Source organism: Triticum aestivum, chromosome 4A (assembly GCF_018294505.1).
Source record: "Triticum aestivum cultivar Chinese Spring chromosome 4A, IWGSC CS RefSeq v2.1, whole genome shotgun sequence".
Lineage (NCBI taxonomy): Eukaryota > Viridiplantae > Streptophyta > Magnoliopsida > Poales > Poaceae > Triticum > Triticum aestivum.
Genome location: NC_057803.1, coordinates 16698580 through 16716034, shown reverse-complemented (window position 1 = coordinate 16716034; position 17455 = coordinate 16698580). Strand labels below are relative to the sequence as shown.

At 44.7% G+C, this 17455-nt stretch overlaps 1 protein-coding gene across 1 annotated transcript in view; it reads left to right on the top strand.

The window, feature by feature from the left end:
• Positions 1-1187: 1187 nt before the first annotated feature.
• The window catches only part of LOC123083700 (uncharacterized), a 28270-nt gene continuing 12002 nt past the window's right edge, over positions 1188-17455 (top strand). The window contains exons 1-2 of the mRNA XM_044505657.1: positions 1188-1280; positions 1357-1957. Of these exons, the coding sequence (XP_044361592.1) occupies positions 1262-1280; positions 1357-1957 (620 nt within the window). The 5' untranslated portion in view covers positions 1188-1261. The remainder of the gene's footprint in view (positions 1281-1356; positions 1958-17455) is intronic.

Below are 17455 nucleotides of genomic sequence, written 5' to 3'. Positions count from 1 at the left end.
TTGAATAGGATGTTAATCTTTTTTTATTCTGTTTGCAGGGCCAAAGCCAGACCCAGCAAGAAAGCTCGGGTCACCAATCCGCCAGAAGACCCTGTCGTCGAAGAAGAAGAACCAAGAGGTGAACCGGAGCAGACTGGTGAACCGGAAGGTCTTCATACTAAAACAACCTTTGATGATCCGCCCCTTGACGGCAAACACACCGATAAACCAACATATGCTGAACCTGCCGCCCCTGATACTGAACCGGCAGAACCACACCGGGCTAGTCCAATGAAAGACACTGAAATTCCATCATCATCCACCAAAAATCCTGAAGGTCAAGGTGATGACGTTATTATTACTGGAATGGGCCACAACTCTCCTGGTCATCCCGTCATTTTGGCTCAGCATAGTGCCAAAGAAGAGCAAATTGCTAGGGATAAAGGTAAATGGAGCAGCGACTTATCGAACTATGCTCATCTTAACGCTGATGAGCTTCATTCCAACTTCTTGAACGTCTGCACTCAAACCGGGATTATGAAGCCGGTTTGGTGAGTTTGATGAAAGAACAATATGAGGTAAATTCTTCTCCCTGGTACATTGATTTATAGCTGAAATATTATTCCAAGTAGCCCCCAAGAGCCGTTTTATGATTGTTAATCATAAACCGGGTCTTTGTAACACTTCAAGCATCCCATTATTGATCCTTGCAAAAGCATGTCCTCAATCATAGATAAGACGCATGTTTGAAAAAATTAGATAACTTTGTGCAGCATAGCCCCCAAAGGCCGGTTTAACTTGGCAAGTTAATCCGGTTTTTAATCCACACTGCCGGTTTAGAGCAAACGTACATTAGCCCCCAAGTGTCAAGGATATGCTTGCATTGTTCTGGAGACTTGTATAGAGTGTAGTATTTGAGAGAAAATAGGCATTAGCCCCCAAGTATGAAGTGGATAACTTGTTATATGCTTTATACTTAATGCATAAATATGTTGTTTTGTTGAATATACCTTCAATGTTGCAGGCTGAACTGAGAAGCAAAGATGCCCAAAACTCTGATTTGCAAGAAAATGTGAAGTCTCAACAAGCCGAAGCTGCAAAAGCCAAAGAGGAGCTGACCCAGGCCCTGGCCGGAATGGAAAAGCTGAAAGAATCCTTCAACCAAGATTGTGCTGAATGGGAAACCGAAAAAGCCGGTTTAACCAAAAGTGCTGTAGACGCCGAGGAAGCCCTGAAACCGGTGGTTGAAGAACTAGCCGGTTTGAAGCGCCAAATCAATGCTATGACCTCTGCTATCTTTGGTAAGTGTCTGCTTATGTATGTTGCGCCAGTCAATTATCTTAAAACTGACCAAAATGTTGATAAAATCTTTGGCAGGAACTCGGATCACTCATCTTGGTGCAGATATGCGGATGAAGCTCAAAGTGGCATATACATTGGTTGAGCAGCTATACTCTGGGTCTCAGCGAGCCATTCGTACGGCGGCTTATAACAAACCGGCGCCAACTTTGATTAAGGAGACCCTTGAGAAGCCGGACACGTTACCAGCGCGTATTGTCGAGTTGAAGAGAGCCGCTGCGAGAGCAGGAGCGTTAACCACCCTTATTCGAACCAAGGCCTGGATTCCGTACCTTGAAGCGGAGGATATCATTAAAGGATATCCAGGCGTTAAAGAAGACGGTACAAACTTTGACAATGATGATCTTCGGCGGTTGACCAAACAGATGCGGCCAGTGGCCAACAAATTGGCTAAGGACACCGATTTGTCCCATTTTCAACTGTTTTATGATGCAGAAGGGAAAAGACAGCCGACCGATATCCATGAAGTCGAAGAACTTGTGCCTCCGATTCGTAAGCACACTTACGCCCCTGATATTAACCCTTCTGATCTTATCCATGAGGAAGCAGTGTTCCAAGCTTTAATCGGAATCGATTGGTCAATGGCTGATTTCCAGCGGCTGGGGAGGGATGAAGAAGTGCCTACACCAACTGATCCGCAACCGTCAAACCGTCGTGATGAAGAGTCCCGATCCGGTCGCCGGTTTATATGGCTACTGTGAAAAACAATAGCACTGTTTGAGCCGCTTTGAAGCTTCATGTAATAGGATAGCTGAAACTTTGTTTATCTGCCATGCCATCGAGCAAACTTTGTTTATCTGCCATGCCATCGAGCATGTTTCATAACGCTTTGTGACAATCTGTGCCACCCTTCAGGATATATTTTATGCATAGCCTATGATGACTTGCCTTCCTGGGTCCAAAAAACTTAAAAGTGTCTAGCGGTTTACCGCTAGACATTTCATAATATCTAAGAAGTATATAGTACTTTAGCTGAATAACCAAGTGTTTGTACAAAAAATAATGTACAGAACATACCTCATTGATTGACCAAACATGTATACAGCAAAGGTGTTTAACACCAACCCGATACGTTTGATAATATTATCTTCATAATGCTGGTCTATATATCAAACCGGACCGGTATAACTACCGGATTTTCTTTATAATACTGGTGATTTAGTCAAACCAGACCGGGTCAATGACCATTGGTTTATAATTGATCATGTGCCAACAACTGATAGTTGGAAAGCAAGCCGGGTCAAGGACGCCGGTTTATAAAAAAATACTTATGATTTTCAACAAACAAAATTCAAATAGGAAAATATGCAAGGCTTTTTACGAGCTGTCAGGCTCCAAATCAAGGCTTTTCATGGGATGCCAGGCCTCTGAGTTAAACCATTTATCACAGCCTTTTAAGATGGACCTCCAATTAACCAATCATCGTTTTAACTGTGACAAGTTCAGGGTCTGTAAAAGATTGACTTGTCAAACGTTCGATGGGTCATACTAGGATTACCTGGATAGGAGTGACCTACTTGATGAAGGCAGGCTAACCCGGGGTTTTAGGTGAATACACCAGGCTTCCAAGCCGTGGCTTGATAGCCAATTACAAGGGTCCTTTCAAACTCTTTGTTGCTTTGCAAAAAAGAGCCCTCAAGTAACTTTGTGAGCGATGCTCAGTGTGTGCCTATGTTTGAGTCTGTACTATGTACAACACTCTCTTTGGCTCCACAAATTTTCCTTGTATGGCTTGAAATGCCTATCAAGAGGTGTAGCTGAGGTTCAAACATGACCAAGCCCCCTAGTGATTTTCTTTATCTCTATGCAGCTGCTAAATCCGGTTTAACAAAGACTCCGCTTTGTTAGTTATCGTGTAAAAGCACACACATGATATAAGAAAGAATAGATACCCCACTTATAACGGAGGCTCCGGTTTATTATATGATATATACACTGTCATAAATATGTACAGATGAAGAGCCTATGGCTTCAAGTATAATAAGGCCGAAGGAGAGCTATGTTCCATGGCCACTTTGTCTCCTCCTCCGTTTGACGTGAATCTTCATGCTCTCGAACATCAATGAGGTAGTAAGATCCGTTGTGCAGGTTTTTGCTGACCACAAAAGGTCCTTCCCAAGGGGGGAAACTTGTGCATATCAGTCTGATCCTGGATGAGCCGGAGCACCAAATCACCTTCTTGAAAGGTTCTAGTTTTAACTCGGCGGCTGTGATAACGTCGAAGATCTTGTTGTTAAATCGCCAAACATGCTGCTGCAAGATCACGCTCTTCATCCAACAGGTCCAAAGAATCTTGATGTGCCTTCTTATTATCAGCCTCAACATAAGCTGCAACACGGGGCGAATCGTGACGGGTGTCACTAGGTAGAACTGCCTCCGCTCCATACACCATGAAGAAAGGTGTGTAACCCGTAGACCTATTGGGTGTGGTGTTGATGCTCCATAACACAGAAGGTAACTCCCAACCCAACAACCCGGTGTCCGCTTTAAGGGAACCATAAGCCCTGGTTTGATACCCCTTAGAATCTCTTGATTTGCCCTTTCCGCTTGACCATTAGATTGGGGGTGAGCCACTAATGCTAGATCAAGCCGGATGTGCTCACGTTGACAGAATTTTTCCATCTCCCCTTTTGACAGATTAGTGCCATTATCTGTTATAATACTGTGTGGAAAACCAAACCGAATATCACCTTTTTGATGAATTGAACCGCCGTGGCTGCATCACACTTGCTGACTGGATCTGCCTCCACCCATTTAGTGAATTTATCAACTGCTACTAACAGGTGGGTCTTCTTGTCCTTAGAGCGCTTGAAGGGTCCAACCATATCAAGCCCCCAAGTTGCAAACGGCCACATAATTGGAATCATCCGCAACTCTTGAGCCGGAACGTGCGCACGGCGGGCAAATTTTTGACATCCATCACATCTCTTGACTAAATCCTCCGCATCAGCATGCACCGTCAACCAGTAAAAACCATGGCGGAAAGCCTTGGCAACCAACGACTTTGAACCGGCGTGGTGACCACAATCCCCTTCATGGATTTCTCGCAAAATTTTACGACCTTCTTGAGGAGAAACACATCGCTGAATTGCTCCTGAAACACTGTAACGATGTAACTCCCCGTTGAGTATGGTCATGGACTTGGAACGCCGGATTATCTGTCGAGCCAACGTTTCCTCATCTGGTAACTCGCCCCGGTTCATGTAATCTAGATATGGGATCGTCCAATCCGGTATGGCATGCAGAGCTGCCACCAACTGAGCCTCCGGATCAGGAATAGCCAAATCTTCTTCAGTTGGTATTTTGACTGACGGATTGTGCAACACATCAAGAAAGACATTGGGTGGAACCGGTTTACGTTGAGAACCAAGACGACTTAAAGCGTCCGCCGCTTCATTCTTCCGCCGTTTTATATGGTCCACCTGATAACCTTTAAAGTGACCAGCCACTGCGTCTACCTCTTGCCGATATGCAGCCATGAGTGGGTCTTTAGAATCCCAAGTGCCAGACACCTGCTGGGCCACTAGATCTGAATCGCCGAAGCACTTAACCCGGCTTAAATTCATCTCTTTAGCCATCCGAAGCCCGTAGAGTAAAGCCTCATATTCAGCTGCATTGTTAGTACAAGGGAACATTAAATGGAGGACATAACAAAATTTGTCACCTCGTGGGGAAGTTAATACGACTCCAGCCCCCGATCCCTCCAACTGTCTAGACCCATCAAAATGAATAGTCCAATATGTATTGTCCAGTTTCTCTTCAGGTTCCTGTAACTCCGTCCAATCGTTGATGAAATCCACGAGTGCCTGGGACTTGATCGCCATGCGGGGTATATATTTGAGCCCATGAGGTCCAAGCTCAATAGCCCACTTGGCAACCCGGCCAGTTGCCTCTTTTGTTTTGAATGATGTCGCCCAGAGGAGCTGAACTGACCATTGTGATGGGATGGCCCTGAAAATAGTGTTTAAGCTTTCGGCTTGCCATAAACACCCCATACACCAGTTTCTGCCAATGTGGATACCTCTGTTTTGACTCAATGAGCACCTCACTGATATAATAAACCGGTTGTTGAACCGGATACTCCTTGCCAGGCTACTTGCGCTCTACCACAATGGCTACGCTAACAGCCCAGACATTAGCAACCACATATAATAATAACTAGATCATGATTGGCGCGCGTTGCTGCGCCCGTATATTTTTACTATAAAATAATAGGCACATCCGCAAATATATGAAGGCATACAACATGAAGGTTGTGTTTGTATAAAGAGGCATATAGTGGTGAATTTTGTCTTATAGGCTGAATGTGAGAGTATTATGGTTAATTTGCTCACAATTTCGAGAGAATTTGTGAACAATATGGTTGCTTGAGAAATACTCCAACCGTCGGGTGCTATATACATCTATTTGAGTGACAAGTAATTTCGGACGGATGGAATATATGAAACCAAACCGTACATTATGTAGAGAATGTAACATTATTTTGGGTCGAATAGAGTGGGAAACAAACATCCACAACTGCCATAGTCACGCAACAATCATAATGACTCGTCCCATGCACAAATATACAGTATAGTAGATTTTATAAATAGTAAAGCCAGATAGAAGCAATTCAGTTATATTGTCTTTCCGTGTATAGATGCCAAGCAATCAGATTCACAATCGGTTCAAAGGTAGATCAATCAAAGAAATGTGAAAGCGAATGTACCAGAACAGTTGCACTACGATGATTCCTATGTTGGGCTTGGAGTTACAAATTGCAAGAGTGGATCCATGGCTAGAGAGCAGGGCATGCAAATTGTTAGGCTAGAATTTTCCCCAACGAACACACCTGAAGCCAAAAACCATTGTCCAAGAATTTCCACAATGAATTGATCACAATCCGACACTTTAATTCATATAGGACCTGCAAATACAAGAGACGAAGAAAACATCATTAGTTAGGAGTCAGAACAAAATAGAATCATGTTGGATAAAGGGCCGTATAGGGAAGAAAAATGAGCAAATTAGCCCAGAAGCATAGTCGGGGAGGCTAGCATAACCACGGAACAAATGTGTCATTCAACAATATCTCGGCGTTAAGTGTAATGTGCTAAATTACATAACCAATAAACAAATATTTATATGCCAAAATAATTGCTTCAATACATAGATACCCGGTCCTGATGCCAGATTATGCACTTTATCCTAATGGTTTATGGGCAGAAGAAATTAAATAAGGTTGAAGATTATCGTCATTTGGCTATGGCACTTTATTTCCAAATGATCTCGAATAGCAGATTGCATGATCAACATATATCGTTTTTCATAATTCATAGGCATATATATATTATGTCCATTCCCACTCAACTTAGACTAATGAATTTTTTATTTTTTTTGCTCGAACGATTTTAATGTGTTGATAGTAATAGTGTAGGGAAGAACAAAGCCAAGAAGAGTTATCTAGTCTTACAAAGTATCCGAGCCTTACCAAAGAAACCAATCTTCACCTAATTAGGTTAAAGAGTGTATCTGTATTGTCACCCTCCTGCAGTAATTATTTTCAGTAGTTCATCAAACAAAAATAGGACAACTAATCTAGAGGCATGAATATCTAATAGTGAAAAAATAATTATGATTTCTAAGAACTTTACAAAGTAAGCATTTCCCCACTGCAAAAGAGGGGTAGCATTGAAGCGATCTATTTTCAAAGGAAAATAATAGATTATATACTAATATGCTGAGAACACTACGAATCTATACATGTGGCTTGGGTTTTTAGATAAAAAATGCTTCCCATCATATTTTTAGATAATTTATGTTGATTATTCAATAGATTATATACTAATTAAAAAATTGTTGTCAAAGTGAAGCATAACAGACCTTGGGGGCATTTCTCTTCATCTTCCCTATCACAAATGTCCCTAAATAATGTTAGGAATACATCATTGCTACTGTGGTGGCATAAAGTCAGAATAGCCAAGTACCAACTGAAGACTCCCACTGTTGGTCAATGTGTTTGCAAAAATACTTTGCACACTGCATTGACTCTCTGCAAAAAGATAGATTAACTCATCTCGGTTATTCTCAGGCGAAAAGATAGGCACATGTAGTCTACAAACAAAATAACTGATTGCTGGATAGCAAGGATATTCCTAAATTCATGTGTAATCCCTTATAAAATAAGTTATGTGCCAGCATGCTGCAACCATCTTGTTCAATCAAGCATGCGAACATACGTAGTGGAGGAGTGGAGATACAGAGGGCATGAGCCACATCGTCTTTGTAATCTGATTGTTTTAGGGCTCCTCCTCAAGTGTTAATCAGAGCTTCAAATTAACTACTCACAGATTAAACAGATCTCAAGTTCAAATCATCCGAAAGAGCATGAGGGAACGAGGTGTGGGGAAGTTGTAGCGGAATACCTCTTGGTACCTACTGGAACAAAATCACTAAGAGCTGTCGAGCGGGATCCGTAGCCCTGGACCATTACTGGATCGGGAGCGGGGGCACAAGCGAGAAGATGGGGTGGGTCAGAAGGAGGTGGGAGGGAGGGTTACCTTGCAGGTGCCGTGTTGTGGTCAGGCGGTGGCGACGATTCCTGGCTACTACGTCGTTGCAGCCGCCACATTGCTTCCAAATCAATGGACAACCGGGAGAGGAACGAATGTACTCGTAGCAGCCAAGGATCTTCATCTTCAGAGGGCTGGGAGGGAGCTCGACCGCCACGGATACCTACCAAAGGAGGCGAGGCGGCGTGGGGAGGGCGTCGATTGAAGGGAGGAAAGGAGTGGCCTTTTCTTGAGACAGGAGGAAACGGGTAGCCGTTCGATGGTTGTTTAGCCTCGTGTTGTTAAAATGGGCTTCATGCGAGACTGAGGGCCCAATTAACCACAGGCCCCCAATTTTGCCGTGGGAGCAGCTGCCCATTCCAGTTGCGAGAAGTGCTGTGCTGGAGTCTGATCAGACGGTTGAAGACGTCCAAAACCGTAGATCTGATGGTCGTGGCGCTGATGGCCTAAGAAGGCTGGATTAGTGCGCGGTTTTAATGTTTCTAAATGGCTCTTTATCGATCGGCGCTGCAAGCACGGGCGGTTCAACTAGCTGCCTCTTCAGATCCTCGAACGCTTTATCCGCTGCCTCACTCCAGACAAAGTCATCTATTTTCTTGAGCATCTGATATAAAGGGATAGCCTTTTCTCCAAGGCGGCTGATAAACCGGCTCAAGGCTGTAATCCGGCCGGCCAGACGTTGAACATCGTTAATACACGCCGGTTTAGCCAAGGATGTAGTTGCTGCAATCTTTTCCAGATTAGCCTCAATGCCTCTGTTTGAAACCAGAAAACCTAAGAGCTTGCCTGCCGGGACACCAAAAACGCACTTCTCCGGATTGAGCATCATCTTGTAAACCCGGAGATTGTCAAAGGTTTCCCGTAGATCATCTATCAATGTCTCCTCCTTTCTGGATTTGACCACAATATCATCCACATACGCATGAACATTGCGCCCAATTTGTTTATGTAGGCAATTCTGAACACATCGCTGGTAAGTCGCCTTGGCACTCTTGAGTCCAAAGTGTTGGAAATATGCCCTAGAGGCAATAATAAAATGGTTATTATTATATTTCTTTTTTCATGATAATTGTCTATTGTTCATGCTATAATTGTGTTATCCAGAAATCGTAATACATGTGTGAATACATAGACCACAACACGTCCCTAGTGAGCCTCTAGTTGACTATCTCGTTGATCAAAAGATAGTCATGGTTTCCTGACTATGGACATTGGATGTCATTGATAACGGGATCACATCATTAGGAGAATGATGTGATGGACAAGACCCAATGCTAAGCATAGCTCAAAGATCGTGTAGTTCGTTTGCTGTAGCTTTTCTGAATGTCAAGTATCATTTCCTTAGACCATGAGATTGTGCAACTCCCGGGTACCGTAGGAGTGCCTTGGGTGTGCCAAACGTCACAACGTAACCGGGTGACTATAAAGGTACATTAAAGGTATCTCCGAAAGTATCTGTTGGCTTGGCACGAATTGAGACTGGGATTTATCACTCCGTATGATGGAGAGGTATCTCTGGGCCCACTCGGTAATGCATCATCATAATGAGCTCAATGTGACCAAGTGGTTGATCATGGGATCATGCATTACGGCACGAGTAAAGTGACTTGCCGGTAACGAGATTGAACGAGGTATTGGGATACCGACGATCGAGTCTCGGGCAAGTAACGTACCGATTGACAAAGGGAATTGTATACAAATTGATTGAATCCTTGACATCGTGGTTCATCCGATGAGATCATCGTGGAACATGTGGGAGCCAACATGGGTATCCAGATCCCGCTGTTGGTTATTGACCGGAGAGGCGTCTCGGTCATGTCTGCATATCTCCCGAACCCGTAGGGTCTACACACTTAAGGTTTAGTGACGCTAGGGTTGTAGAGATATTAGTATGCAGTAACCCAAAAATTGTTCGGAGTCCCGGATGAGATCCCGGACGTCACGAGGAGTTCCGGAATGGTCTAGAGGTAAAGATTTATATATATAGGAAGTCCAATTTTGGCCATCGGGAAGGTTTTGGGGGTCATCGATATTGTACCGGGACCACCGGAAGGGTCCCGGGGGTCCACCGGGTGGGGCCACCTATCTCGGAGGGCCCCATGGGCTGAGTTGGGAGGGGAACCAGCCCATAGTGGGCTGGTGCGCCCCCCCTTGGGCCTGCCCTGCGCCTAGGGTTGGGAAACCCTAGGGGTGGAGGCGCCCCCACTTGGCTTGGGGGGGAAGCCACCCTTGGCCACCGCCCCCTTGGAGATCCATCTCCCTAGGGCCGGACCCCCAAGGCCCCTATATAAAGAGGGGGGAGGGAGGGCAGCCGCACCCCTTGCTCTTGGAGCCTCCCTCTCCCTCCGTAACACCTCTCCTCCCGCTTGCACTTGGCGAAGCCCTGTCGGGATCCTGCTGCATCCACCACCACGCCGTCGTGCTGCTGGATCTTCATCAACCTCTCTTTCCCCCTTGCTGGATCAAGAAGGAGGAGACGTCTTCCTAACCATACGTGTGTTGAACGCGGAGGTGCCGTCCGTTCGGCACTAGGTCATCGGTGATTTGAATCACGTCGAGTACGACTCCATCAACCCCGTTGTCTTGAATGCTTCCGCGCGCGATCTACAAGGGTATGTAGATGCACTCCTCTCTCCCTCGTTGCTAGATGACTCCATAGATTGATCTTGGTGATGCGTAGAAAATTTTAAAATTCTGCTACGTTCCCCAACAGTGGCATCATGAGCTAGGTCTATGCGTAGTTACTATGCACGAGTAGAACACAAAGCAGTTGTGGGCGTCGATATTGTCAATTTGCTTGCCGTTACTAGTCTTATCTTGATACGGTGGCATCGTGGGATGAAGCGGCCCGGACCGACCTTACACGTACGCTTACGTGAGACTGGTTCCACCGACTGACATGCACTAGTTGCATAAGGTGGCTGGCGGGTGTCTGTCTCTCCCACTTTAGTCGGATCAGATTCGATGAACAGGGTCCTTATGAAGGGTAAATAGAAATTGGCAATTCACATTGTGGTTTTGGCGTAGGTAAGAAACGTTCTTGCTAGAAACCTATAGCAGCCACGTAAAAACTTGCAACAACAATTAGAGGACGTCTAACTTGTTTTTGCAGCAAGTGTTTTGTGATGTGATATGGCCAAAGGATGTGATGAATGATATATGTGATGTATGAGATGATCATGTTCTTGTAATAGGAATCACGACTTGCATGTCGATGAGTATGACAACCGGCAGGAGCCATAGGAGTTGTCTTTATTTATTTATGACCTGCGTGTCAACATAAACGTCATGTAATTACTTTACTTTATTGCTAAAGCATTAGCCATAGTAGTAGAAGTAATAGATGATGAGACAACTTCAAGAAGACACGATGATGGAGATCATGATGATGGAGATCATGGTGTCATGCCGGTGACAACGATGATCATGGAGCCCCGAAGATGGAGATCAAAAGGAGCAAATGTTATTGGCCATATCATGTCACTATTTGATTGCATGTGATGTTTATCATGTTTTACATCTTATTTGCTTAGAACGATGGTAGCTTAAATAAGATGATCCCTCGCAATAATTTCAAGAAAGTATTCCCCCTAACTGTGCACCATTGCAAAGGTTCGTTGTTTCGAAGCACCACGTGTTGATCAGGTGTGATAGATTCTAATGTTCGAATACAACGGGTGTAAGCCAGATTTACACACGCAATACACTTAGGTTGACTTGACGAGCCTAGCATGTACAGACATGGCCTCGGAACACGGAAGACTGAAAGGTCGAGCATGAGTCGTATAGAAGATATGATCAACATGAAGATGTTCACCGATGTTGACTAGTCCGTCTCACGTGATGATCGGACACGGCCTAGTTAACTCGGATCATGTTTCACTTAGATGACTGGAGGGATGTCTATCTGAGTGGGAGTTCATTGAGTAATTTGATTAGATGAACTTAATTATCATGAACTTAGTCTAAAATCTTTACAATATGTCTTGTAGATCAAATGGCCCACATTGTCCTCAACTTTAACGCGTTCCTAGAGAAAACCAAGCTGAAAGACGATGGCAGCAACTATACGGACTGGGTCCGGAACCTGAGGATCATCCTCATAGCTGCCAAGAAAGATTATGTCCTAGAAGCACCGCTAGGTGACGCACCTGTCCCACAGAACCTAGATTTTATGAATGCTTGGCAGTCACGTGCTGATGATTACTCCCTCGTTCAGTGCGGAATGCTTTACATCTTATAACCTGGGGCTCCAAAAGCATTTTGAGATACACGGAGCATACGAGATGTTCGAAGAGCTGAAAATGGTTTTTCAAGCTCATGCCCGGGTCGAGAGATATGAAGTCTCCGACAAGTTCTTCAGCTGTAAGATGGAGGAAAATAGTTCTGTTAGTGAGCACATACTCAGAATGTCTGGGTTGCATAACCGCTTGACTCAGCTGGGAGTTAATCTCCCGGATGATGCAGTCATTGACAGAATCCTTCAGTCGCTTCCACCGAGCTACAAGAGCTTTGTGATGAACTTCAATATGCAGGGGTTGGAAAAGACCATTCCTGAGGTGTATTCAATGCTGAAATCAGCAAAGGTGGAAATCAAAAAGGAACATCAAGTGTTGATGGTGAATAAAACCACTAAGTTCAAGAAAGGCAAGGGTAAGAAGAACTTCAAGAAGGACGGCAAGGGAGTTGCCGCGCCCGATAAGCAAGCTGCCGGGAAGAAGCCAAAGAATGGACCCAAGCCCGAGACTGAGTGTTTTTATTGCAAGGGAAGTGGTCACTGGAAGCGGAACTGCCCCAAATACTTAGCGGACAAGAAGGCCGGCAACACTAAAGGTATATGTGATATACATGTAATTGATGTGTACCTTACCAGTACTCATAGTAGCTCCTGGGTATTTGATACCGGTGCGGTTGCTCACATTTGTAACTCAAAGCAGGAGCTGCGGAATAAGCGGAGACTGGCGAAGGACGAGGTGACGATGCGCGTCGGGAATGGTTCCAAGGTCGATGTGATTGCCGTCGGCACGCTGCCTCTACATTTACCTACGGGATTAGTTCTAAACCTCAATAATTGTTATTTAGTGCCAGCTTTGAGCATGAACATTGTATCAGGATCTCGTTTAATTCGAGATGGCCACTCATTTAAATCCGAGAATAATGGTTGTTCTATTTATATGAGAGATATGTTTTAGGGTCATGCTCTGATGGTGAATGGTTTATTCTTAATGAATCTCGAGTGTAATGCTACACATATTCATAGTGTGAATACCAAAAGATGTAAGGTTGATAATGATAGTCCCACATACTTGTGGCACTACCGCCTTGGTCACATAGGTGTCAAACGCATGAAGAAGTTCCATGTAGATGGACTTTTAGAGTCTCCTGATTACGAATCATTTGACACGTGCGAACCATGCCTCATGGGTAAAATGACCAAGACTCCGTTCTCAGGAACAATGGAGTGAGCAACCAACTTATTGGAAATCATACATACTGATGTGTGCGGTCCAATGAGTGTTGAGGCTCGCGGTGGCTATCGTTATGTTCTCACCCTCAATGATGACTTGAGTAGATATGGGTATGTCTACTTAATGAAACACAAGTCCGAGGCCTTTGAAAAGTTCAAGGAATTTCAGAGTGAGGTTGAGAATCAACGTGACAAGAAAATCAAGTTCTTGCAATCAAATCGTGGGGGAGAATACTTGAGTCACGAATTTGGCACACACTTAAGAAAATGTGGAATAGTTTCACAACTCACGCCGCCTGGAACACCTCAGCATAATGGTGTGTCCGAATGTTGTAATCGCACTCTATGGGATATGGTGCGATCTATGATGTCTCTTACCGATTTACCGCTGTCATTTTGGGGCTATGCTTTAGAGACTGCCGCATTCACTTTAAATAGGGCTCCGTCGAAATCCGTTGAGACGACACCGTATGAATTATGGTTTGGGAAGAAACCTAAGCTGTCGTTTCTAAAAGTTTGGGGATGCGATGCTTATGTCAAGAAACTTCAACCTGAAAAGCTCGAACCCAAGTCGGAAAAATGCGTCTTCATAGGATACCCTAAAGAAACGGTTGGGTATACCTTCTACCTCAGATCCGTAGGCAAGATCTTTGTTGCCAAGAATGGATCCTTTCTAGAGAAAGAGTTTCTCTCGAAAGAAATAAGTGGGAGGAAAGTAGAACTTGATGAAGTATTACCTCTTGAACCGGTAAGTGGCGCAGCTCAAGAAAATGTTCCTGAGGTGCCTGCACCGACTAGAGAGGAAGTTAATGATGATGATCATGAAACTTCAGATCAAGTTGCTACTGAACTTCGTAGGTCCACGAGGACACGTTCTGCACTAGAGTGGTACGACAACCCTGTCTTGGAAATCATGTTGTTAGACAACGGTGAACCTTCGAAATATGAAGAAGCGATGGCGGGCCCAGATTCCGACAAATGGCTGGAAGCCATGAAATCCGAGATAGGATCCATGTATGAAAATGAAGTATGGACTTTGACTGACTTGCCCGATGATCGGCGAGCCATAGAAAATAAATGGATCTTTAAGAAGACAGACGCGGATGGCAATGTGACCATCTATAAAGCTCGGCTTGTCGCTAAGGGTTATCGACAAGTTCAAGGGGTTGACTACGATGAGACTTTCTCACCCGTAGCGAAGCTGAAGTCCGTCCGAATCATGTTAGCAATTGCCGCATTCTATGATTATGAGATATGGCAAATGGACGTCAAAACGGCATTCCTTAATGGTTTCCTTAAGGAAGAATTGTATATGATGCAGCCGGAAGGTTTTGTCGATCCTAAGAATGCTGACAAGGTGTGCAAGCTCCAACGCTCGATTTATGGGCTGGTGCAAGCATCTCGGAGTTGGAACATTCGTTTTAATGAGATGATCAAAGCGTTTGGGTTTACGCAGACTTATGGAGAAGCCTACATTTACAAGAAAGTGAGTGGGAGCTCTGTAGCATTTCCCATATTGTATGTGGATGACATAATGTTGATGGGAAATGATATAGAATTCTTGGAAAGTATAAAGGCCTACTTGAACAAGTGTTTTTCAATGAAGGACCTTGGAGAAGCTGCTTATATATTAGGCATCAAGATCTATAGAGATAAATTGAGACGCCTCATTGGTCTTTCACAGAGTGCGTACCTTGACAAGATATTGAAGAAGTTCAGAATGCATCAGTCAAAGAAGGGGTTCTTGCCTGTATTGCAAGGTACGAGACTGAGCACGGCTCAATGCCCGACCACGGCAGAAGATAGAGAAAAGATGAGTGTCGTCCCCTATGCCTCGGCCACAGGGTCTATCATGTATGCTATGCTGTGTACCAGACCTGATGTAAACCTTGTCGTAAGTTTGGTAGGAAGGTACCAAAGTAATCCCGGCATGGAACACTGGACAGCGGTCAAGAATATCCTGAAGTACCTGAAAAGGACTAAGGATATGTTTCTCGTGTATGGAGGTGACGAAGAGCTCGTTGTAAAGGGTTAAGTCGATGCTAGCTTCGACACAGATCTGGATGACTCTAAGTCACAAACCGGATACGTGTATATTTTGAATGGTGGGGCAGTAAGCTGGTGCAGTTGCAAGCAAAGCGTTGTGGCGGGATCTACATGTGAAGCGGAGTACATGGCAGCCTCGGGGGCAGCACAAGAAGCAGTCTGGGTGAAGGAGTTCATTACCGACCTAGGAGTCATACCCAATGCGTTGGGCCCGATGACTCTCTTCTATGACAACACTGGAGCTATTGCCCTTGCCAAGGAGCCCAGGTTTCACAGGAAGACCAGGCATATCAAGCGTCGCTTCAACTCCATTCGTGAAAGTGTTCAAAATGGAGACATAGAGATTTGTAAAGTACATACGGACCTGAATGTGGCAGATCCGTTGACTAAACCTCTCCCTAGAGCAAAACATGATCAACACCAGAACTGCATGGGTGTTGTAGGATCGAAAGTATGTCTAGAGGGGGGGGGGTGATTAGACTACTTGACCAAATAAAAACTTAACCTTTTCCCAATTTTAGTTCTTGGTAGATTTTAGCTATTTTAGGACAAGTCAAGCAATCATCACACAATTCAAGCAAGCATGCAAAGAGTATATTGGCAGCGGAAAGTAAAGCATGCAACTTGCAAGAATGTAAAGGGAAGGGTTTGGAGAATTCAAACGCAATTGGAGACACGGATGTTTTTCCCGTGGTTCGGATAGGTGGTGCTATCCTACATCCACGTTGATGGAGACTTCAACCCACGAAGGGTAACGGTTGCGCGAGTCCACACAGGGCTCCACCCAAGGGCAACGGTTGCGCGAGTCCACACAGGGCTCCACCCATGAAGGGTCCACAAAGAAGCAACCACCCACAAAGGGTCCACGAAGAAGCAACCTTGTCTATCCCACCATGGCCATCGCCCACGAAGGACTTGCCTCACTAGCGGTAGATCTTCACGAAGTAGGCGATCTCCTTGCCCTTACAAACTCCTTGGTTAAACTCCACAATCTTGTCGGAGGCTCCCAAGTGACACCTAGCCAATCTAGGAGACACCACTCTCCAAGAAGTAACAAATGGTGTGTAGGTAATGAACTCCTTGCTCTTGTGCTTCAAATGATAGTCTCCCCAACACTCAACTCTCTCTCATAGGATTTGGATTTGGTGGAAAGAAGATTTGAGTGGAAAGCAACTTGGGAAGGCTAGAGATCAAGATTCATATGGTAGGAATGGAATATCTTGGTCTCAACACATGAGTAGGTGGTTTTCTCTCAGAACATATGAGTTGGAATGGTGTGTGTGTTCTGATGGCTCTCTCACTGAATGAGAAGGAGGTGGAGGGGTATATATAGCCTCCACACAAAATCCAACCGTTACATAGTTTTCCAATCTTGGTGGGACCGAATCAATAAACTCGGTCGGACCGAAAATGTAAACCTAGTGACCGTTAGTGATTTCGGTGGGACCGACATGCAACTCGGTAGGACCGATTCAGTTAGGGTTTGGGCATAACGTAATCTCGGTGAGACCGAATTTGGTAACTAGCTAACCAGAGAGTTGGTCAGGCAAACTCGGTGGGACCGATTTGCTCTTTCGGTGAGACCGAGTGGAACTCGGTGAGACCGAAAAGTTACAAAGGGGAAACACTGAGTTTACATTGCAATCTCGGTGGGACCGATTCGCTCTTTCGGTGGGACCGAAAAGTTACAAAAGGGAAACAGAGAGTTTGCAACCCCATCTCGGTGAGACCGAGATCCCTATCGGTAGGACCGAATTGCTAGGGTTTGGCAGTGGCTAATGACAAGTGAAACTCGGTGGCGCCGGATAGGAAGAATCGGTAGGACCGAGTTTGGCTTAGGGTTTAGGTCATATGTGGAAGTGGGAAAGTAGCTGAGGATCCAAAACCACCTAGGGATAGTTGCACTTTCAGGTGTTCGATTCATCACAATGTAACTAGAATATTGACTCTAGTGCAAGTGGGAGACTGTTGGAAATATGCCCTAGATGCAATAATAAAATGGTTATTATCATATTTCTTTGTTCATGATAATTGTCTATTGTTCATGCTATAA